Source organism: Peromyscus maniculatus, chromosome X (genome assembly GCF_049852395.1).
Source record: "Peromyscus maniculatus bairdii isolate BWxNUB_F1_BW_parent chromosome X, HU_Pman_BW_mat_3.1, whole genome shotgun sequence".
Lineage (NCBI taxonomy): Eukaryota > Metazoa > Chordata > Mammalia > Rodentia > Cricetidae > Peromyscus > Peromyscus maniculatus.
In genome coordinates, this window is record NC_134875.1 from 37,482,774 (window position 1) to 37,505,892 (window position 23,119).

General features: G+C 44.0%; 2 protein-coding genes across 3 annotated transcripts in view; both read left to right on the plus strand.

The window, feature by feature from the left end:
- Nucleotides 1-9,719, plus strand: part of LOC143270673 (paired box protein Pax-7-like) — a 36,116-nt gene extending 26,397 nt beyond the window's left edge. Inside the window, exons 2-5 of one of the 2 annotated variants that reach the window (XM_076561518.1) lie at nt 7,166-7,207; nt 7,322-7,613; nt 8,233-8,278; nt 9,472-9,719. In XM_076561518.1, the coding sequence (XP_076417633.1) occupies nt 7,166-7,207; nt 7,322-7,613; nt 8,233-8,278; nt 9,472-9,588 (497 nt within the window). In that variant the 3' untranslated portion in view covers nt 9,589-9,719. Of the gene's footprint in view, nt 1-6,827; nt 7,208-7,321; nt 7,614-8,232; nt 8,279-9,471 lie in introns of those variants that run through there. The other variant, XM_076561517.1, reaches the window with a different exon arrangement.
- A 6,877-nt stretch (nt 9,720-16,596) lies between these two features.
- On the plus strand, nt 16,597-20,011 carry LOC143270876 (uncharacterized). The gene is made up of 3 exons (XM_076562129.1): nt 16,597-17,158; nt 17,841-17,886; nt 19,859-20,011. The coding sequence occupies exons 1-3, from the start codon at nt 16,797-16,799 to the stop codon at nt 19,976-19,978; spliced, it is 528 nt and encodes a 175-aa protein (XP_076418244.1). The 5' UTR covers nt 16,597-16,796; the 3' UTR covers nt 19,979-20,011.
- Nucleotides 20,012-23,119: the final 3,108 nt, after the last annotated feature.

Sequence of the window (23,119 nt, forward strand, 5' to 3'; positions counted from 1 at the left end):
TCCTGTGCCAATGCATTCAAGACTACTTCCTACTTTCTCTTCTATCAAGTTCAGTGTAAGTGAATTTATGTTGAGGTCTTTGATCCACTTGGACTTGGGTTTGTGCATGGTGACAGATATGGATCTATTTGCAATCTTCTGCGTGTTGACATCCAGTTATGGCAACTCTATTTGTTGAAGATGCTTTCTTTTTTCCATGGTCCAGTTTTGGCTTCTTTGTGAAAAATCATATGTTCATAAGTGAGCGGATTGATGTCAGGTCTACAATCGATTCCATTGGTCCACATGTCAGGGTTGGTTTTTTTTTTTTTTTTTTTGGTTTTTTGTTTTTGGTTTTCCGAGACAGGGTTTCTCTGCGTAGCTTTGTGCCTTTCTGCCTTTCCTGGAGCTCACTTGGTAGCCCAGGCTGGCCTCGAACTCACAGAGATCTGCCTGGCTCTGCCTCCCGAGTGCTGGGATTAAAGGTGTGTGCCACCAACGCCCGGCTCACATGTCAGTTTTGTGCCAGTTCCAAGCTGTTTATATTACTGAAGCTTTATATTAGACCTTGAAGTGAGTGACCGTGATGCTTCCAGAGGTTGGTTTATTGTACAGGATTCTTTTGACTATCCTGGGTTTTTTGTTTTTCCATTTGAAGTTGAGCATTTTTCTTTCCAGGTCTGTGAAGAATTGTGATCGGATTTCTTGGGGATTGCATTAAATCTGTAGATTGCTTTTGGTAAGATTGCCATTTTTACTATGTTAATTCTACCATTCATGATCATGGGAGATCTTTCAGTTTTCTGATATGTTCTTCAATTCCTTTCTTCCAAGATTTAAAGTTCTTACCATACAGGTCTTTCACTTGCTTAGTTAGAGTTATCCCAAGGTATTTTATATCATTTGTGGCTATTGTAAAGGGTGATGTTTCTCTGATTTCTTTCTCAGCCCATTTATCATTTGTATACAGGAGGGCTACTGATTTTTTGAGTTAATCTTCTATCCTACCACATTACTGAAGGACTTTATCAGCTGTAGGAGTCCCTAGTTGAATATTTGAGGTCATGTATACTGACTCTACATGAGCTAACTTTTAAGAGAGGGAGTTCCTCACACCTCATACTTTTATTATCTTTCCACTCCATACTTTGCTCATCCACATGTCTCTGTGTAGGGAAGACTTTCATGCCACGTTATTGTCTGAGTTTACAGTGGGAAGAGGCTTGTAATCTGAACTGCAGACAATTCATCTAGCCTATCAAATATTGCTGACCTTTTTAATTTTATTATGTTTTGAATATCTTGTTCCTGTGTAAGTACAGGGACATATGTTTCAAGAATGTCTCATTGCCTAATGAAGAGACCTCTGGCAGACTGCTATTATCTGGTAGCCAGCAAAATGCCCACCTCCTCAGGCTGTGGAGAGGCCCAGGTACACTGGAGTTGGCCCAGGTATATTGGTGGGCTGTATTCCCTCCTAAATGGGAGCAGTCTACCTGCCTAATTGCTTGCTTGTTCCCAGGATAAGTTTCTGACCACAGGAACACATGCAGCACTTGACAAGCCAATCCCCGGAGTCCCGCAGGGATGCCAACTCAGTAATAGGAGGTACTAGTGGCAGTATAGACGTGCTCACACAGACAGGAAGGCCAGGATGTATTCACAGGACAGGGCTTCAGAGTTAAACTAGAAAGTAGGACATACCAGAAATAAAAACAGAAGGAACAAAGGTGGACCAAGGAACACTGATGGTGATAACTTCAAATGGAACATGAGGTCAGAGAAGGGCAGTGTTGGGCTCTGGCAAAGTTAAAAGGGCAGAGGTCAGCTGGGGGCGGTGTCTGAGCAGAGAAGCAACAGAGTCAGGTTGGCGTTTTGGAAAGATCACCCTGACTGCACTTGTGATTGCATGATGTTCATTGTCTTTAAAATCATCTATCCTCGGGTCAGACTTTTGCCTATGGATTAAATTCTCCAATGAAGGCTATCAAGGCCCTTCCTAGCATTTTGTTTAGACATAATTCTGCAGTGAGTATCACAGCCAAATCAACACACACTAAGTCATTATAACCAATGTCTACTAGTAAGTGTTCTTCATTCTACATGGGGGTGACTGAAGAAGTTGAACGTTCTTACCACCCCACCAGGGGATATCTGAGAGCTTGTTATGCCAGCCTAAACTTGCATCTAGGAAGAACAGGCCCCTCTCAGAGAGCAACTGGGGACATTATGTGGTCACCTATCTACACAGCAGAACCATTTTTACTGGACTTTGAGCCACACAATGGCACATTTAGGGTCCTGGAGACTTTACAAGGGCCCAGGTTTCCTTCTGTACACTGGACCCTGGTTGGCCAGGCTGACTTACATGAGAAATCCCCACCACTGTCCTGAAGCCTGCCTCACTTCTGTACTGATGCACAGTCAGTCATGCTGACAGCATCTCTCTTCCTGCTGCACAGTCTTGTGACTTCTCAGTGGCCTCTCTCCTGGGCACTGCTGGATAATCCCAGCTCCAACCTCCTACTTGGGGTTCATAATTTTTTTGGGGGTGGAGGAGTTGAGACAGGGTTGCTCTGTGTAGTTTTGGTGCCTGTCATGGATCTCGCTTTGTAGACCAGAATGACCTCATACTCACAGTTATGTGCCTTGCTCTGCTTCTCAAGTGCTGGGATTAAAAGCATGTGCTACCACAGCCAGGCGAGGCTCATAATTGGTACATCTTTTTGCCCAACCTTGACTCCTTTCCACTGGAAAATTGGCCCAGCCCAGCTTGTCTCCTGACCATCTCCTGGCCATACCTCTATCATCTCTATCAGAGCTACACTTCTCTGGAAATCACTTCAGCCACTGCACCCTCTCCTTCCTCCAGATACGATTCTTCTAGATGTCTTCCCAGGCATCTCTCAGTCCTTGCCTCCCTCTATATCAACCCTTGTCTCTCTCGACAATGTTCCTCTTACAAACAGCAGGAAGAGTCCTTACTGAGTCCATGTAGGATGAGACCTATGACCAGGGATAGGACCCATGGCCTGGATACAGCCAGAATGATCCAGAACCTGTTGCTGGGATACAGCATACCAGAGGAGTAAAGCAAGAACACTCCAAAGTCATGTGGCTGGTTGAAAGACTGAAGGGAGGATCCCTGAACTGTCCACTCCTTTCCTGGTTCAGTGAGGGGCTCACTCTTCATTATTTCTACACAAGACACCAGTATACACACAAAAAGAGAGAGGGAGAGGGGAAAGATAGAGAGAGGGAGAGACAGACAGAGAGAGCAGTTGTTGTTCAGATGAGCTAGGTGGCAGCCTCTGACTTTCCTGCCAAAGTCATGATTATCACTTGATGACTTGAAAACTCAGGCCATGGAGTCCTGAACAGAGAAAAGACATAGTGAGCTGTGACTAAGTCGGCAGTGCAGGGGTCAGGGTATCCTGTCCTGTGAGAAACAAAGGCCTCGTGGGAGAGCCAACCTGGGCACAGCTGGCTCACTGATTGTCAGGTGTCCCTAAAAATGCTGACCACGGGTGTGTGTAAGATGACTCAAATCTAGGAAATCTTCCCCATTTATTATTCTTTCTGTATGTTACATGATGTCATACGCAGATCAAAGCTCATCAAAGAATTCATTCTGTCAATCATGTTTCTTCTTTTTTCTTTAAGAAATTTTTTATTCATTTTACATACTAACCACAGATCCCCATCTCATCTCTCCTCACGCTTCCCCCAGCATTCCCCCCACCTACCTCCCTATCCCCACCTCCAAAAAGGTAAGGCTCCCATGGGGAGTCAGCAGAGCCTGGTACATTCAGTTGAGGAAGGTCCAAGACCGTCCCCTCTGTACCAAGGCTGTGCAAGGTGTCCCATCATAGGTAATGAGCTCCAAAAAGCCGCATAGGCACCAGGTATAGATCCTGATCCCACAATTGTGTTTCTTCTTACAGCTGATAAATTGCTTCTAAAATTGCTCATTTGAATTATCTCAACACTCTTCAAGGTAAACTTAATATTGTCTTGGATTTCAGTTAAGAAGTGATCCAGGGTTTTTTTTAAACTTGTGCCATCAATAAAACAGACTTAGAATTCATTTGTGTTTCCTTTCCAGGCAGTAACTAGCTTTATGAAACATTTTGGACTACTTTCTTTTTATGCTTTCTATATTTCTAAAACTACTCTTACATTCTGCAGATTAGATTCTCTCTAGGGGATGGGACAATGGGATGAGAAGGTTTGGCTACAGATGTTTCTGCATGTGAATGTTGTGACTGTGAATGCACCTGTGTGTGGACGAGTGCATGATGATCAAGTCATTCCTCAGGAAAATCTGTGTGCAGGTAGGTTTCCCATCTAATAACTATGATGAGCAGAGTCCCATGGGAAAATGGTGTAGAAACTCCACAATCACATGCCTTAACCTAAAGCAGTGGGTCTCAAATTGTGGGTTGTAGCCCCTTTTACTTTTGGGGTCTACAAAACTTTACTAAGACCATTGGAAAACAAAGATATTGTATTATGACTCATAACAGTAGCAAAATTACAATTAGGAAGTAACAATGAAAATGGTTGGGGTCACCACAGCATGAGTAACTATATTAAAGGGCCACAGCATTAGGAAGGTTGAGAATCACTGACCTAAAGCATTGAGCATGTAACTAAACATGAAGGAGGCACAAGATTTCATTAATGCATTTCAATCCTGGAGAGTCGCTCACAAAAGATAACTTATAGGAAAATCACACAGAGCAGTAATTGGGCTCATGAATCACTGCTGTTCTATAACAAAACCTCCTTAGTGTACATATTTCCTGTCATATCAAGGATATGTAAGATTGGGCTACTAGATAGCAGCTGGCTAGCAGCAGACATCCTAAGGAGTCAGCAGAGAGGAGTCCCTTCCCCAGGTCCAAGACGGGGACAGCAGAGTCAAGATGGTCAAGGGTAAAGGCAGAGGCGGGTGCTGGTTTCCAGACTCACACAGATAACAGATTGGAGCATTGCAGGCCTTGGTGTTTACCTATGTTATCTACTCCCATAGTGCACCCCACAGCTCCTCTGAGTTACACAGCAAGCATCCATCTTTAAGGATGCTGAGTCACCCATCAGTGAGAGATATCCCTCTGCAACACTGTCTGCTAAGTCCTGGGAGCAAACTGCCAGAAATAAAAGAATACACCAAGTGTCCTGTGAGCTCTTTAGAAAAGGGAGGAAATGAAGAGTCTCTGGGGCACCCTGAATGCATGATTGCTTACCTGCTTCAAACCATCCCTGTGAACAGCATCTTGGGAAATTTATCTCAGAATCTGGGGTTGGTATGGATGCAGGAGCTAGGTCTCTGTCCTTTGTGAGGGAAAAGCACTCACGTTCAAATTTCGAAGTTGCTCACATATGTTGCAGGGATGCTAGGGCTAAAAGGAACCTTGGTATGAAACAGCCAAGCCAGGAACACTGAAGATGAGACACAAAGAGTTTCTGTGATCAGTAGGACAGTCAAGCTGTCTCACACTGATAAAGACAGGGCTCCCAGCTAGTGTGGGCAGTCCAAACAGGCCACCAAGTCCTTCAGGAAAGCACACATCGCACTATGGTCTCCTTATATAGCCTGGCTTCTATAGCAGCTAATTGTGAGAGGGAGTAAAGTCTGTGTCTAAGAAAGCCTCCCATTTCAGTGTTTCAGGGAAGCCTTTCACAATGACCCAGGAGATAAGAAGAGGAAGGAGAGTTGGAGCTGCTTCTTGGTGACTGAGAAGAAAGAGAGCTGAGTATATTTAAAATCACCTTGGACAGCTCAAATGTCAGAGGATGCAAGAGCACCCAGTGTATAATTGCGACCAGAGAGTAAAAGCTCACAACTCACAAAGCCCTAGTGAAGGATGGATAAATGGGCCTGTGGTGGGAGGGGGTTGAGCCACCCCTGACTAGGTGGGCAATAGGTGAACAGAGCATGATCATCTCCTTGGTGTGGGCTAGACCATGTGGACCTTGGGTCCTCCAGTGTCTCAGCCTATGCTAACACAGTGAAATAACCCATCTCCTAACAATTACCTCAGCCATTGTCCAGACTCTGCCATGATCCTATTAAAAACAAAAACCACGAAATGACAGAGCTCAGTGGCTATTTTTAATTTTGGGAATGTCACCTACTCTGGGGAGTCTCTCTAAATTATCCTCAGTTCTGTCCTTTCCTGCAATGATTCCTTGTAGAGCTTGCATCCAGAATTAGTTACTCCTCCTGTCTTTCACCTTCACAGCTGTGAGACAGGTTTGGAGCCAGTACCTAGGGTCGATCTTTGATGTCCTCAGGTATCTGGATCACCCTAGGACCTCGGTCAAGCACAGCTAGGTAGAGCAAGTTCTCCACCATCAGAATGAGCTTGTGAATACCAGCGGAATTCAGCCCTGTTGGGAGCACAGTCTCTCAGGAGGATCTTGCCATGGCTTACCCACATATTTGTCATCATACAGGGCTCTTCAAGACAGCACAGCCAAGATTGGGGCATTTTGTTTGAAGGACTTTTCCATAATTTAATAAAATGATTTATCTGGGCTCAAGGGCCTGCTGAGTTTGAGAAGGTCTTTGTGTTACTCCCTGTGACTGAATTTGAACAGTCCAGCCTTACACAAAACTAGAGTTGTCAGCTAAGGAGAAAACCAGAGCCACAGGTTCCGCACCACCACCACACACACTCACTGCATTTTTTAAAGTACTCCCTGCTGTTTCAGCCCTAATGTGCTAAAGGCTAGGCACCTCAGAGGACAAGCCGAAAGCCACTGAGTCTGTGTAGGCCAGAATGTGATTGGACACCTTGTAATTACGTTGAGTGTCCAGAAGACAAGCCTTCCCGGTCAAGAGTCACAGCTGTACCTGTGGCTCCAGACAGCGAGGACCTGGCTATAAAGCTTCGGAACTCGGGTCTGATTGAAAGATTCCCTGCACAGAGACTCGCCAGGGCTGCAGCCAGTGTTTCAACAGGATGCTGAGTCCAGGAGCTGATGAGCAACAAGAACAACAGCATGATCAGTAAAATGGTTCTGATTGGACTTGGGCAAAGTCCGGGAAGCAAATCTGTTGGAAAGGCCAGTGGCCAGGCGCTTTGATTTCCCCACTGTGCCCGTCGCCCCTTTCCAGGCTTTCCAATGATCCATGGCCAAGATGCTCAGTTCTTTATCTTTGTGTTTTTCTCTCTAGCAAGTGAGAATGCAGTGGTCCTGAAGGCTGGAGAGGAAGGAGGTAAGAGAGGGCTTGTACAGAGCAAGCTTGCTCAGGGTGAGCTTGATCAGGGCAAACTTGCTCTGAGCGAACTTGCCCCAAGCAAGCCTGCTCAAGAAGAGCTTTCTCAATCAGGTCTTGCTCAGGAAGCCACAGGAGTGGTAGAGGAGGGAGAAAAGGAAGAAGAAGAAATTGAAGGAGCACATGCTGGCGATGGTAGTTCTGGCCCCATGGACAAGGGGATCCAGGCAGAAGGTGGCCATGGCAGCAGTGTTCAACAGCAGCCTCAGCAAGAGGCGGCAATGCCCGAGGGCACCAAGAGTCTCCAGGCTGGGGATTTCCAGAGCCACACCAGATTCACCCAGTCTCAGCTGCAGGACTTGGAGCATCTTTTCGAAGAGAATCACTTCCCCAGCTTTCAAGTAAGGTAAGCAGAACGCCCTGCTAGGCACCTGGTTTTCAGGCAGTGCATCCAGGCTGTCCTTTGGTACTCCCTGAACCCCTGGTTTTCTCTAGAAACAAAGTAAGCATGTCTGCACCCACCAGCAGAAATTGGATTCTGTAGTAAGGGGATGTGCCCTAGTCCAACTGGAAAGACTGTGTTCTGTTGCTTCTGTAAGTGGCATTTGAGTGGGAAATTTAGACAGTGCTTGTTCTAAATAAGTCTCTGTAAGTATGAGTGAGAAGCCTGAGGTGTGGTTGGGAAAATGCAGGAGGGATTCCAGCTCAGATGAAAATTTGACTAACAGTTTACATCGTGGCGGCTCTCTTAATGAAGCTTTACATGTTAAGTACATGGGCAACATACCTGTGTTTGGGGGGTACACTTAATTTTGATCCCTGAAAGAAACGTGTTCTAAAGTAAGTCGCAAAATAGGTGTGAGGAATACTGTATGTGTGGCAGTTGGAGTGTGTGTGTGTGTGTGTGTGTGTGTGTGTCTGTGTCTGTGTGTGTGAGCACGTACACATTTAAAAGGAATCAGAATATGTCCTTATATAGTTTGTTTCCACCACATGGCCTAAATATTGGAATCTTTTCACTTCAGGAAGGCTCTTGCAAGATCTATGGGTGTGACAAAAGAAGATGTGCAGGTCAGTATTTAAAAAAATAATGTTTTGGAAGGACTCCACATCTTGTGATGTTGTTGTCTAGAGGATAATTATAGCAGAAGGGTGGGACCCTGAAGTTGTATCCCAAGGACGCCAGACAAGTCCACAGCCGGGCTAGGCTGAAGATAATGAAAGACCTCCATTTTCTCAGGCAGGAAATGCCAACCTGGACACCTGAAACCTCAGATGCCAAAGTGCTTTGTCTGTCCCTTTGGTGGACATAGTGAGTTCTCCATGACCTTCTGAAGGCTGTGCAGCCTGCATGCCTCACTTAAGTGAAGAGAACATGTTCTTGCCCACTTTCAATTCTTTCACTCTGCGTGTCTCAGAAAACATTTTCACAGACTTGTTTTGTTCTAGTCTGCAAATGTAGCATGCCTGGCTTAGTTCTCAATCAATACTGGGACCAGGAAGCTCAAATGTCCCATAGACCTTTTGCCTGTTTTTTGTTGGTTACTTATGTGAACTGTGCTCACCATTACAATCAGCCCTGACTTTTCCAGACCACATGCCCACAAGGGAAAAGGCCTATAGACTGTATGCTTGGAGGCTAGGGAGGAAGCATAGAACAGGAAGAAGTGCCCTTTGTCTCATAAAATATGCATTCTGAATACTCACAAAAAGCTATCACCATGGAGCCTTTCACAGACAGCTTTGGGCCTTAAGATAGTTCTCTGGTGTTTTTGATACTTTTCAACACACAGCAGGGACCAGGAACAACCCACGCACTAGATCTACATTCTCTTCTGAACAAATGCATTAAAAATATCAAATAATAGAGTGAAGAGTCAATATTCTAGGTCTGTCCCACAGCTGAAGGACTGGGTATGGTGGTCCATGTCCTCAGGGTTTCATGGGGGTGTTTTGACTGGTTCCATGAGAACAAAAACCTGTTGCTTCCAGTATTCTGAACAATCACTAAACACTTGCAGTATGTCTTTAACCATTCTTGGGGTTAGATAGATAAACAGTTCCTGGGCAATCAGAAATGTGGTGCTTTTCTAGGGGAGTAGCTCTGTCCTGGAGCACATACCTAGCACACTCTGGCCCAGGGATGGAATCCATATATGTTTTAAAATGTTAGTAAAATTGAGCCAGTATACATGGTTACAGCATGTGTTCTTCAGTGGTGGTACAGTTCAGTGTACTAAAGCAACCCTTTCTTCTGTTTGTAGGAATGGTTTAGGACCAGGAGAGCCATTTTCAGGAGAAGCAATAGAATGGTGGTGCTGATCCATGCACCACCTGGTCCCCAGAACAACGATCCCTCAAGATTTTGGAGCAGCACATGAGTGCCACCTCTGTTGTGAGCCAGATGACCTGGAACCTGGCCCTGCCCCCAGTATGTCGGCCACACATGCTGGCCATGACATCATTTTCTTCCCTGCAATTATCTCAGCAATAAAGAGGTGGATTCTCAGTATGTTGGTTCTATTTTTTTCAGGATACTAAAATATGGGTATAAGTATTTGAACCATAGTAGCGTATTACAGAAATGGCATTTATGGCAGAAGGAGTCACTGGCAAACTGTGGTCACTATGCCTTGCTGAGTGAGAAAGATTTTCAGGTGCTACGCTGCTTCATGCTGACTCCACATGTTTCTCTGTCCACTTATCATGGTCTTGTCAACTCACTCCACCTCTGTGGAACAATTATTTCTAATGTCAGGTGGGGCAAGTCCCCGGTACAGGACACTGTGTTTCTTCTATTCATGGCTGCTCCCACCGACAGTCAGGGTGCCAGTCCCAATAGCCAGAAGAACGAGCATCCACCTCAGAAGCCATTTCCTGAGAGCATAGGGAGCACCAAGGCTGTGCAGCTTTGTGATCTGTGTACAGCATATGTCACATCTGGTGCCCCGAGTACAGTGTGTGTCAGTAACAGTGCCTGGTGTACAGCCTGTGCCAGGTGCAGTGCCCCAGGTACAGCCTGTGCCGGTTCCTGTGCCCCAGGTACAGCCTGTGCCTGTTACTGTGAGCATGTACAGCCTGTGCCATTACAGGACCGCATGTCCAGCCTGTGTCAGTTCTGACACCCAATGCACAGTCCATTCCAGTTACCGTGCCCAAAATGCAGTCTGTGCCAGCGCTGGGGTCCTGCTGCTGCCTCTGTGACAGGGCTACAGCTGCAGGAGTTGGAACACCTTTTCCAGAGAAATCACGATCCAGTGCTGAAGAAGGGTAAGCACCTTGTGTGGCTTCAAGTCCTTTCATAGGGAACAAGCTGGTACAGAGAGGCCTCTGGCTCCTGGCAGCTGTCCTTCTTGTCTTCATTCACTGAAAAGTTCAGATCACATTTTGAAGTTTTGTTTTGTCTTGGAATGAGTGTCGTGGGACAAGAGGAGCTGTGTCTCACATTTGGAGATCAGAGGACAGTTGGAAGGACTTGGTTCTCTCCTTGCAGGATGTGGGTCCTGGTCTCAAAATCATCTCCTCAGGTTGGAAGGCAGGCATGTTCATCTGCTGGCCATTTTGTCTGCCTCCATTTTGCCCTCCAGAACTAAAGCCACCCACACATTCCAGCCTGCAAGACCCCTGCCTTGCTGTCCTATGGTTACACACAGGAGTGGGAGTCATGTAAACTGGGAGTGGAGCTGTTCTCATGTAGTTTTTAGGTGGAACAAGTAGAAATGTTTTGCTGGAGAAGCCTGAGTTGTGGTTGGCATAATTCAGGGTACCACAATGCCTTTGTTTATAATGTTGATACATTTGTATCCTTCCCCTCCCTCCTCCTCTCCTCACATGGATCAGTCTCGTCTCATCCACTCTGGACTCTCCCAGATGTCCCTGCCTCTGGTTAGGCTCTCCCACAAATCTATTATAGACTTTTCTTTCACTACACTAGGTGCAAGTCATGTTCCTACTTCTTTATGTCCTTTTTACATTCAGTAATTAAATCAATATATATGTACGAGTACATTCAAGTCCTTTAATGCTGGTATCCTTTGGATTTTCTATGGAGCAGTCCTGGGGTTATGGCCAATAAAGGATTCAAATTAGTGTAACTGCGGGTTCCATGATCCTAAAATGTTTGAAATACTGAAAAGTAAGCATGGATTCTATCCTTACAGGAGTAATTTGGGTGTGTGGATAGTGGACAGGCAGAACCCAGCACTGATAATGTTGATGTAAGCTTGGTTAAACAGAGACTGAAGGGAATGGGAAAGCATAGATTCCAAATGCCTGGTCCCTCTGCTGTTTTGAAGCATCTGGAGAGGCCACACATATAAGTACACCCAGCTTTGTAATTTTTGAAGCACGCTGGTGCATCTGCCTGAAAATCCTGCTCACTTCCCTCAGGATAAATAACTGTAGGAAGGGGGGAAGGGCATGTAATGTTTGGACATTTGTCTAGGGATTGTTCTGCAGTACTGGGGTGGAAACCAGAGCCTCCCACATTCTAGGCAAGCAGTGGACTCTGTCCCAGCCCCTCAGCTTCACACAGCACTAGAGTAGGGGGACAGCAGGTTCTTCTGTGCAATCTAAATTATAGAGAGCAGCTAATGTCACAGGATGTCTTTTCTGATTATATCCTGATTACCCTACTGAACAAATCCCTCTTCCCTCTCATTGCAGAGATGGTTCAGGAAGAGGAGAGAACAGATCTGGTGAGGGAAGAATCTGCCAGGACTTAGCAGTGCTCCTCCTGGGACACGCTCCACCTCAATCTAAAGATTGTGCAGGTGCCCCACTGTGTCAGCCTTGACCAGGATCCACTTGTAGATACATTTTTGTCTTCCACCCACATGTTGATACATCTTTCTTCCCTAAGAACCTGTATTTGAAATAAATGGTCTTTCTTCATGTGTCTTCTGCATTAGTATGGTATGTATGACAGTTATCAAGGAAATGCCATTTAAAGAAAATGACAAGGTCTCCTTCTGTGGGGGGGGACATCACAGAGTAAGCATCAGTAGACATTTATGTCAAGGGAGTTTGTCAAGGGGTTTGTACATTGACCCATGACTTCTCCTGTCCTCCATCATAGTTTTTTCATCCTCACCCTGACCATGTTGTACCACACATGGGCAAGAGGGACATTGAAAATCTCTAGGGAGGTGGTGTTTATCCAGACAGAGATGGTTCTGGCCATAACTGGGATTTCATACCAACCATAGAATCTGAGAGAACCATTTTTGTCTGTTTCTCCTTATATTGTTTTGGTTTTTCTTTTCTTTTTCCAGTGGACAATGTGTCTGTTGTGGTGACAAGTTTTTTGTCAAGTAGCCAGAAGCTAGACGCATCTAGAAAGAGGGATTCTCCATTGGAAATAGGCTCCATGCAGTAAGCAATTCTGAGGAGTATTTTCTGGATTAATGATTGACATGGAAGGGTCCTTCCCACTGTGGGTGGAGCCACCCCAGTTCAGGACATCCTGGAGTGTATTGGAAAGCAGGCTGAAGAAGCCAAGAGGAGCAAGCCATTAAGCAACATCTCTACACAGCTTCTGCCTCAGTTCCTGCCTCCAGTTCCTACCCTGACTTCTCTCAGTGATAGACTGTAAGCTCTGAGAGGAAATAAACCCTTTCCATCCCGGTTTGCTTTAGTTCCTATGTTTTTTTACAGAAGCAGAAAGCCAACTAAAGCCAACTAAATAAAAGAAATGGACTGATAGAATCTCTCCTCCCTCAATTTCTCCCAAGTCCCCTCCTTCCAACTCCTTCCATGTCTTCCCCCACTACTCTCACATTAATTGTCTCTTTTCACTTACTCTTCTACATATAGACATATATGTATGAATACTGTGTGAATACGGACTGCTAAGTCGGCTTTAGTTGTTTGTGTGTATATGATTTCAGGGCTGCTCCTTTGCCTTGACTAACCACTTAGAGGGCTCATCCCTGGGAGAGGTCATTTCCCCCTCTTTCTGTAGTCACTACTTGCCCACAGTTCTCTGTCTAGGAACAAAATAAAGCTCAGACTGAAAATCCCAGTACATAGTGTCTCTCCTTCCATGGACACTTTACCATCTCTCCATTATCTTGTCTGGTGATATGGGCAAATGGTCAGATCTCATTTATGCAGCCAGTTCTGTGAGTGACTGTTTCACAGCAGACATCCTGGTATTGAGGCTATTAAAATCTTTCAGCCCCTCTCTTCCCCTGCGTTTCCTGAATCATAGATGCAGGAACTGTGATGTAGATGTAGGCACTGGGGCTGTGCTCCCCATGAGCTAATGTTCTCTGCATCCTGCCCAGTTGTGGCTTCTCTGATGGTCTCCCTTTGCTGTAGACAGAGGGTTCTCTGATTAGGGGTTGTAGTCACACTTATATAAGGATAAGGTTAATAATGCGGTTTGAATTATTCCAGTCTATCATCATGGCAATTGTAAATTCTCTTCTAAGATACATAACCTCACTAGCCAGCCCTGGGACGTTGTTTAGGTTTCTTGGATGAGGGATGATTTCCCTCCTATGGAGTGGGTCTTAAAAGTCCAAATAGACACCTGTTGGTTACCACCAACCTGGGAGTGTCTCTTCTGACACCTCTCTGGATATTTGGTCATTGTTGTACTAACTGGGAGCTGTTGTTGGGTATTACTGGCACTGGAGGGGAAGGCAGGAAATCCACATGAAAGAACCAGCTCACTATTAATAAAAAGTGTGTTATATCATGCTGCTTCCATTCTAAAGTGGCAGAGAAAATACAAACTTAAATCAGAATAAAATAGTTAAGGATCAAAAGCAAAGAACAAGAAGGAATAGACATGCAGAATAAAGTTAATCACAAATAGCTTTCTGGGAAAATGTAAACGTGGTTGAGAAATTAAATACAGTTAAGTTGCTGGAACAATCAAAACAAGACAAAGAAGGTATCAGTGGGAATCCAAGACACTCAACTCCCTGAGAGATCCATGACAAGAGCATAGAAGGAGAAGAATCAAGTTCTAAAGGTGCAAAATATGTTTTCAAAAAAAAACTCATAACAGAAAAGTTCTCATAGCTGGAAAAAGAGAGGTCAATCCAGATGTGAAGTGCTTAGAACACCAGGAGACAGACCAGGAAAGAATTGGTCCTCCTCGCAATTAGAACAGTAAAGACACAGAACAAAGACATCATCTCAGCAGCAGCCAGACACGCCATGTCCCATAGGGCAGACTGGCAGAATGGCAGCCGATTATTCAGCTGCAACTTTACAGGCTGGAGGCGTGGGCAGATGCATTTCAATTCTGACTCAGTTGCCAACCCAGACGACTATAGCTAGCAATACGGTCTGTTGTAACTGAAAGGAAAATAAACACACTCTATGGTTTTTAAAAAAATAGGCTAAAGGAATGCATGAGCACTAAGCTAGCTCCATAGAAAAAACTTACAGGAATCTTTTGGACAGAAGAGGAAAACAAATTACTCTACAAATCCACAGCAAAGAATAAACCACACTAGGATCATAGTTCAGCAAGAGGGGAAAAGAAAAAAAACCTACAAAATTAACAAATCACAGGAATTAACACCTACTTTTCAACAATAACTGAGTACTAATGGTCTCAATTCCACAACCAAACTACAGGGGCTCCCACACCACTGGGCTCTTTGAACACCTGCAATCACATGCACAGACCTACATATAGGCATGGGTACACACAATTGAAAATAAAAATAAATCATCAGGAAAACCAGCACAGACTAGTAGATTGCATCAAATGACAGGAAACATCTACTTGCTGCCTCCAAGAAGCAGAGGTCACAATAAGAGGCAGATGTCACCCTAGGGTGAAAGAATGGAAAAAGTTCCGAGTAAATGGGCCTAGGAAACAAGCAGGTGACACTGTTCCAATAGCTAAAGAAAGAGACTTCCAACCAAATCTAGTGAGAAAATATAAAGAGAGTCACTACATATGGACTAAGGGAATGCAAGAGGACTTTATGATTCTAAAAGTATGCCTCAAGCAGGTGCACCTGATTTCCTAACAAACAATATTAGATTCAAGCCAGATTAACTATAGGCCAATACTAGTGGGTGACTTTAATACCTAATTCTCACCAATTGATATGTCTCCCTAACAAAAAATAAACAGAAATATGCAAATTAAAGATATTATAGATCAAATGACCTTAACAGACATCTACAGACTATTCCATCCAAACTCTGCAGAATACACATTTTTCCCATGGAACTTTCTCCAAAATAGATGACATATTCTGAGACAAAGCAAGTCTCAACAACTACAGGAAAGCAATTCCTTGTAGTTTACCTGATCACAATGGAATGAAACTACGGAGGTGGTGGCGCACCCTTTTCATCCCAACGCCCAGGAGGCAGAGGCAGAGCGATCTCTGTGAGTTTGTGGTCAGCCAGGTCTACAAAGTGACTTCCCAGACAGCCAGGACTGTTACACAGAAAAACCCTGTTCCAAAACACAACAACAAAAAAGCCAGAGAGTGCAAATAAATGATACATAGGAGAGCCCTGGAAAATGAAGCATAAGCCAAACCCCAAATCAGGAGATGAAAAGAAATCAAGATCAACACAGGAATTATTTAAATGGAAACAAAAATAACAATAAAGAATCAATGTAACTAGAAGTTGGTTCTTTGAAAAGTATGAGTAGGCAGACTAATCAAAAGACAAAGATAAGGATATTAGAGACTCAGATTAAGGGACTGCATCAACATCCTCAGTGATAAGAACTGAGGCAAATATTACATGGGGAATTTAACAGATATTATGAAGCTATTATAATCGGATGTAATTATTTCTTAAGCAGATCATTTGTCTTTTGAGGGGACAAAGTGTCTTTTGTTTGGTTTTCGGCAGTGCCATTAACTAGAATTATATTCAAACCCAGTTCCAAGATCTTGATGTTGAGCATAAAGAAGAATGTCTAGCAAGCATTCAGTGTACTAACAGGCACTCTTGAACTATTAGCCACTAATCTGATCATGTCCACTTAGTTCTAGCCCATTCTCTGAACAGCAGTGGTAGGTGGAGGGTGAGGTCCACAGAAATTTTCTACACGTTCACGCAAGGGTCCTGTGGTCTCTGTGTGTTCCCACCTTTCTCCCATACTCTATTCCCCAATTATCTTGCAATGCTACACAATTCACCCTTCAGTGTCATCTTTACAACCTAGGAGGCATAGGCAGTGTGCATGCAGGCTAAAACTCATTCTACATGCATGCCCTGGAAGCAAGGTTTAACTTCACACAACCTTTCACAAGCCTGTTCACAGTGGCTCCCTCAGTTCCTCATCTTTGGGCCAAACCCACCATTTGTGCACCAAAGCAAATACCACCTACCTCCGCAAGAGGTCATAAAGCCCAGAGCAGTCAGTCAGGGAGGGAAAAGCCTATGGCTCCCATCTGCAGAGGAGCGTGTTGAGGTCAACCTGGAGGAATGTGGAGATGTGTGGAGCATGCGCAGAAGGACGCATTGACGTCACCCTTTCCTCAGGCATTCCCTTAATGACCCATCAGTAGTAGAGACTGACCGAACAATAGGCCTTGAGTGTGGGCATTCCTGGGGCCCCACTTCTCTCTGTGGCTTCGGCCCACTACTAGTCATGGCTAGCAAGAATGAGAATGGTGAGGAGATAGCTGAGGTCTCCACCTTAGAGGCTACCATGGCGATGGTGGGTGGCAACCCTAGTGGAGGTGACGGCTGCTGCGAAGTTGAACTAAATAACGGGGGCCGCCAGGTCCGTGAGGGCCAAAACAACTCTGAGGAGAGCAGTATGGACCCGAAATCCTCTTCGTCAGAGCATCACCAGGAGGAGCCAAGGCCCTCAACCGAGCCAGTGATTAGGATTCCCAGGCGCCGTTCCTCACAAAGGCGGCGGCGAACAACATTCAAATTCACACTGTGGCAGGTGGAGGAAATGGAAAAATTGTTCAAAGAAACCAAGTACCCACATGCGCTGGCCAGGTATGTGTCTGGCACCAGGAGCTATCCCCAACCTCCCTGTTGTCTCAGGTTGAGATGTCCTTTTGTTCTTCTAGGCCCTGGTTTCCTATCATCCCTCCCTAAGCCACTGCTGTCTTCTCCATCTGTGTTGGGTACAGGAGGGTGCCTTGTGTAGGTGTAAAAGTCAGTATTAGCGTGTAGTGTTGACTCGAAACAAGTGTACATAGTCAGCACCACGAGTTTCCTGTCATATTTTAATTTCTGTAAAATATAGAAACATGACTACAGTGTGCCAAAATACTCACTAGTGTAAAGTTCACCAGTGTTAAGGATTTACACTTTGTTGGGTGACCTCCTCACCAGTAGCCTGGTCATCTTTTCAGGGACTGTGTCCCTATCCATCAATTCCTTTCGGTTTCCCTTTCCTTCCCCTGGTGCTGTTTTTTAATCTAGTACAATTTGCTCACTGTACACTTTGGCATTTATATTTAAGTTTTAATAGTGTGTTAAAATTAAAATCTTTATTGTTTAGAAACTTTTATAAGAGGTGAAATCATTGCAAAAGCAAGACTAGTTCTGAGAATGAAAGTTAAATGGGGGTGTGAGGGAGGAAGGCAATATTTTAAAAGCATAGAAATCATTTATGACTTTGCAGTTCATGCAAACCATGGCATGCTAAACATTTGTGGTTTTGTTTCCATAGGAAAGAACTTGCACAAGTTTTGAATATTCCTGATGTCAAAGTGAAGGTCAGTAAATCCAAGCAAAGACATTGAACAGTCAATCTACAGCCTTCCTCATGTCTTCAGAAGCCTTGTCCTAGGCATTTCTTTTATTTAAGAATTTTTTCATTTTACATACCAACCACAGTTTCTCCCTCCTTCCCCATCTCCTGCTCTCATCCCCACTTCCTCCCCAAACTCCCACATCCACTCCTCATAGGGGGTAAGGTCTCCATTGTGAGTCAACAAACCTGGCACATTCAGTTGGGGCAGGACCAAGCCCCTCCTCAATGCATCAAGGCTGAACAAGGCATTGGATTTTTGGGGATTTCCCTAGCACCAGGTTTCTCCCTAAACCCATAATGGCTCTCTCAAGATATCTCTTTCATTGTGCTCCCTTTCCATTCCTACTCCAGCTTGGACATCCAGATCCCTCATGCTCTTATCTCCCATCGCCTCCATTCTAACCCCTACCCAGTTTACAGAGATCATATTTGTTTTCTCTTCCTGGGGTCATCCATGCATGTCCCTCTTTGGGACCTCCTCTTTACCTGACTTCTCTTGGGTTGTCGATTGTAGCCTCATTACTTTTTGCAAGAGAGGTTGATGCACTGCATCTCTAGAGATGTTGATACATTGCAGCTCTAGAGCCGGGTGCACTGCAGCTACTGAGAGAAGGTGGACACAAGGCACAAGAGAAAACACCCACGGTCTCCTGTTTGCAGAATCTTGAGTGTGACTCTCCAAAACCCTCACTTCTGATTTCCCCGTTCCTCTTACAAACGTAATAGGTAGGCTTTAGGAATCAAACAGGGGGAACTCTGACTTAATGTGAGCCCACATGAGTCAGCCACTGGGGCTTTATTTGAGTTCATGGAGGCATCAGGATGGTAGTAGGGCTTCTGGTCCTTTGGTTGGTCTTCTTTAGATTATAAATCCACATAATAGGCAGGGAGAGGAAGTACAAGAAGTCACAAATGTGCAGTTTGAGAACTTCCCAATACAATGGCCCCTCATTCACTAGGAGTCTGAGAGGATGGTGACATGTCACAGGTAACTGTGACTGTATTTCCATAGCTAGACCATATTTAGTAAGAGCTGATTTATGACTACTTTCCCCATACTGTTGTGGACCATCTTACTCTTTACCTTTTGAAGAAAGGTGGGGTTTAGATGTCCTGGTGATGCAGCAGGACCTAGTGTGCCCTCTGTGCTGGACAGGATTCTGGAAATATAGGTGAAGCAACGATATTATGCTTCGTCCTGCTCCTGGAGAACATTTTATAGCAAGAAAGAACATACTGTTCAGATTAACCATGGGTGGAAGTTACACTTTCTGCTGAACTCCTGGAGATGGCAAAGGTTTCAGTGTCCTGTATGTCATTTAGTTTAAGTTAGTCAACTTTCACAAACACTGGAGACTTCAATGTCAAACCATTGTCCAGGCCCTCTCTGCCTACAACCTTTTCGCTCTCCTGAAATTTCAAGCACCACAATCCCGTTGGCACCCTTGAATGCTATTTTCTTTCTAACAATCTCCCATGCTTGTTTCTGTTGATTAACTACTTCATACTGAAGACTGCTTTTACAAACAGAAAGCTGTTCCCCTCCATAGGACTTTAAAATGTGCCAACATTTGGTGATCTACAATCTCTGCCCAAACAAGAGGAATGTATCACTAGTGAGGAGGGTATTCTACAGCTGATGATCAAATGTCAGAATGAAGACTTTCCTTTGCCCAGTTACCATATATTGAATTAACATCAAGGAACAAGTCGTAAGCTAAGCGTTCCATCCAATAAAAAAGAAACCACTGAAGTGTTTATACTGCTGGAAAAAGACAGAATCATGGCCTATTGCAGAAGTTGACACACAGCTGATATTTGATTTTATGATATGAATAGAAAGTCAGTGTTATATGTCTTAAAGTGGGTTTTTATCTCCTGGATCTGGGGTGAAAGCCAATGCTAAATCCAATCCTGTCTTCCTCTGATTTCAGACATGGTTTGTCCATCGGAGAGCAGAAGAGAGGAAGAGTGAGAAGAGTGTAGTATTACAGAGCATCCCTTCTCGTATTGAAAAGGTCCTTATCCTTAGGGATAGGGACTCCTATCCCTAGAGTGCAATCTTTGTTGAGTAGCAAGAGCGAAATTTGGCGACGTATGTACTCAATGTACAGCTTCACTAAAATTCAGCACTCATGTTAACAATAAAATCATGAATTTCCAAGTTATTTAATTTCATATGCTTTCTGGGGTTTTGTAGTATATAGTTGTACACTCTTCAGGAAAGGCCATTTAAACAAAATGTCAACTTCTGTTTTTTGGGGGTGACATTTCGAAGTCATTAGTATTGCTTGCATAGATGACTATTCCCTACACATGTTAGTTGTGAAACAGTGGGTCTCTTAAGCCTTCTTGATTCAGGCTCACTTGATCTTTGAACAAGGGATTCAATAGCAACCCTGCAAATAAGGAATCTAAGGAGAAGGTGGGCACAGAAACTATTGATGGTGATGATTATTTTTTATTTGGGGAAGGGTCACAGCAATTCTTTCTTTTTTCTTTTAATGAAAATTGATGTTGAATAGGCGGGAGAGACAGAGGAGTGAAGTGGGCTTTTGTGTTTGCTTGGATGGTTGGTTAGTTGGGTGGTTGGTTTAGTTTGGTTTTTTTATTTTATTATGGGGGAGAGATGATGCAACGGTGAAGGGAGGATAAGGAGGACTGGGAGATGAAAAGATTTAGGGTGCATGATGTGAAATTCACAAAGAATAAAGATTGTGTGTGTGTGTGTGTGTGTATGTGTGTGTGTGTGTTGAAAACATACAGGCATTTTAGGAATAATAATAAAATAAACAATAGCCAAGCTGTTATGGTACATGTCTTTAATCCCAGCCCTCAAGAGGCAGAAGCGGGCAGATCTCTATGAGTTCGAGGCCAGCCTGGTCTACAGTGTAAGTTCCAAGACCACCAGGACTACACATGAAACCCTGTCTTGAAAAACTCAAAATAAATAAATACATACATGCTTATATACATACATACATACATACATAGTGTCCCTGCATAGGCCCCAGGTTCCAAACAGCCAGCTCATGCACTGAGGACAGGTCCCAGTCCCACTGCCTGGGGACCTCCCAAATAGTTCAAGCTAAACAACTAACTATCTCACTTTTCTAGAAGGCCTGATCCAGTTGGGGGATCCTCAGCTATTGGTTCATAGTTCATGTGTTTCCACTAATTTGGCTCTTTGTCCCTGTGATTTTTCCAATATTGGTCTCAACAATTCTCACTCATACAATCCCTCCTCTTTCTCACTGATTGGATTCCTGGACCTCCACCTGGGGTATGGGCGTGGATCTCTGAATCTGCTTCCATCAGTCATTGGATGAGATTTCTAGCACAACACTTAGGGTGTTTGGCCATCCTATCACCAGAGTAGGTCCGTTCGTGCTTTCTCTCAACCATTGCCGGTAGTCTATTGTGAAGATATCTTTGTGGATTTCTGGGGAACGCTCTAGAACTTTACTTCTTCCTATTCCCATGGGGTTTTCATTTATCATGGTCCCTTTTTCCTTGTTCTCCCCTCTCTGTACTTGATACAGCTGGGATCTCCCGCTCCATAAGCTCTCTTTCCCTTGAACTTTGCCCTTCATTACACCCCCACGTTCAGTTTGCTCATGTAGATCTCATCCATTTCTCTGTCATTGGGTGACCCATGTATCTTTCTTGGGGTCCTGTTTTTGAGGGAGCCTCCCTTGAGTTGTGAGTAGCACTCTAGTCGTCCTTTGTTTTACATCTAGTATCCTCCTATGAGTTAGTACATACAATGTTTGTATTTCTGAGTCTGGGTTACCTCACTCAGGATGATTTTTTTCTAGATCCATCCATTTGCCTGCAAACCTCATGATGTCTTTGATTTTCTCTGCTGAGTAGTACTCCATTGTGTATATGTACCACATTTTATTTATCCATTCTTTAGTTGAAGGGCATCTAGGTTGTTTCCACATTCTGGCTATTACAAACAATGCTGCTATAAACATAGCTGAGCATGTGCCGTTGTGGTATGATTGAGCATTCCTTGGGTATATGCCCAAGAGTGGTATAGCTGGGTCTTGGGGGAGATTGATTCCCAATTTTCTAAGAAAGCGCCATATTGTTTTCCAAAGTGGCTGTACAAGCTTGCATTCCCACCAATGGTGGAGGACAGTTCCCCTTGATCCATATCTTGTCCAGCATAAGCTGTCTTCCGTGTTTTTGATCTTAACCATTCTGACAGCTGATAGGTGGTATCTCAGAATCATTTTAATTTGCATTTCCCTCATGATTAGGGATTTGAGCAATTCCTTATATGTCTTTCAGCTATTTGAGCTTCCTATGTGGAGAGATCTATTTTTAGCTCAAGCCAGTTTCTTAATTGGAATGTTGGGCATTTTGATGTCTAATTTCTTGAGTTCTTTATATATTCTGCATATCAGCCCTCTGTCAGATGTGGGATTGGAGAAGATGTTTTCCCACTCTCTAGGCTGTCGCTTTGTCTTGTTGACCATGTCTTTTGCTCTACAAAAACTTCTCAGTTTCAAGAGGTCCCGTTGATTGATTCTTTTTCTCAGTGTCTATGTTACTGGTGTTATTTAAGAAGTGATCTCCATGCCAATGTGTTCAAGAATACTTCCTACTTTCACTTCTATCAGGTTGAGAGTAACTGTATTTATTTTGAGGTCTTTGATCCACTTGGACTTAAGTTTTGTACACGGTGACAGATATGGATCACATGGATCTATTTGTAGCCTTCTACATGTTGACATCCAGTCATGCCACCACCATTTGTTAAAGATGCTTTCGTTTTTCCATAGTACAGTTGTGGCTTCTTTGTCAAAAAAGTGTATGTTCATAGGTGTTCAGATAAATGTCAGGCTATTCAATTCGATTCCATTGTTCCACATGTCTGTTTTTATGCCAGGACTAAGCTGTTTTTATTACTGTAGCTCTATATTAGAGCTTGAGATCAGTGATCATGATGCCTCCAGAGTTATTTTATTGTACAGGATTCTTTTGGCTATCCTGGGGTTTTTGCTTTTCCCTCTGAAGTTGAGTATTATTGTTTCCAGGTCTGTGAAGAATTGTGTTGGTATTTTTAAGGGATTGTATTGAATCTGTATATTGCTTTTGGTAAAATTGCCATATTTACTATGTTAATTCTGCCTATCCATGAACATAGGATATCTTTCCATTTTCTGACATCTTCAATTACTTTT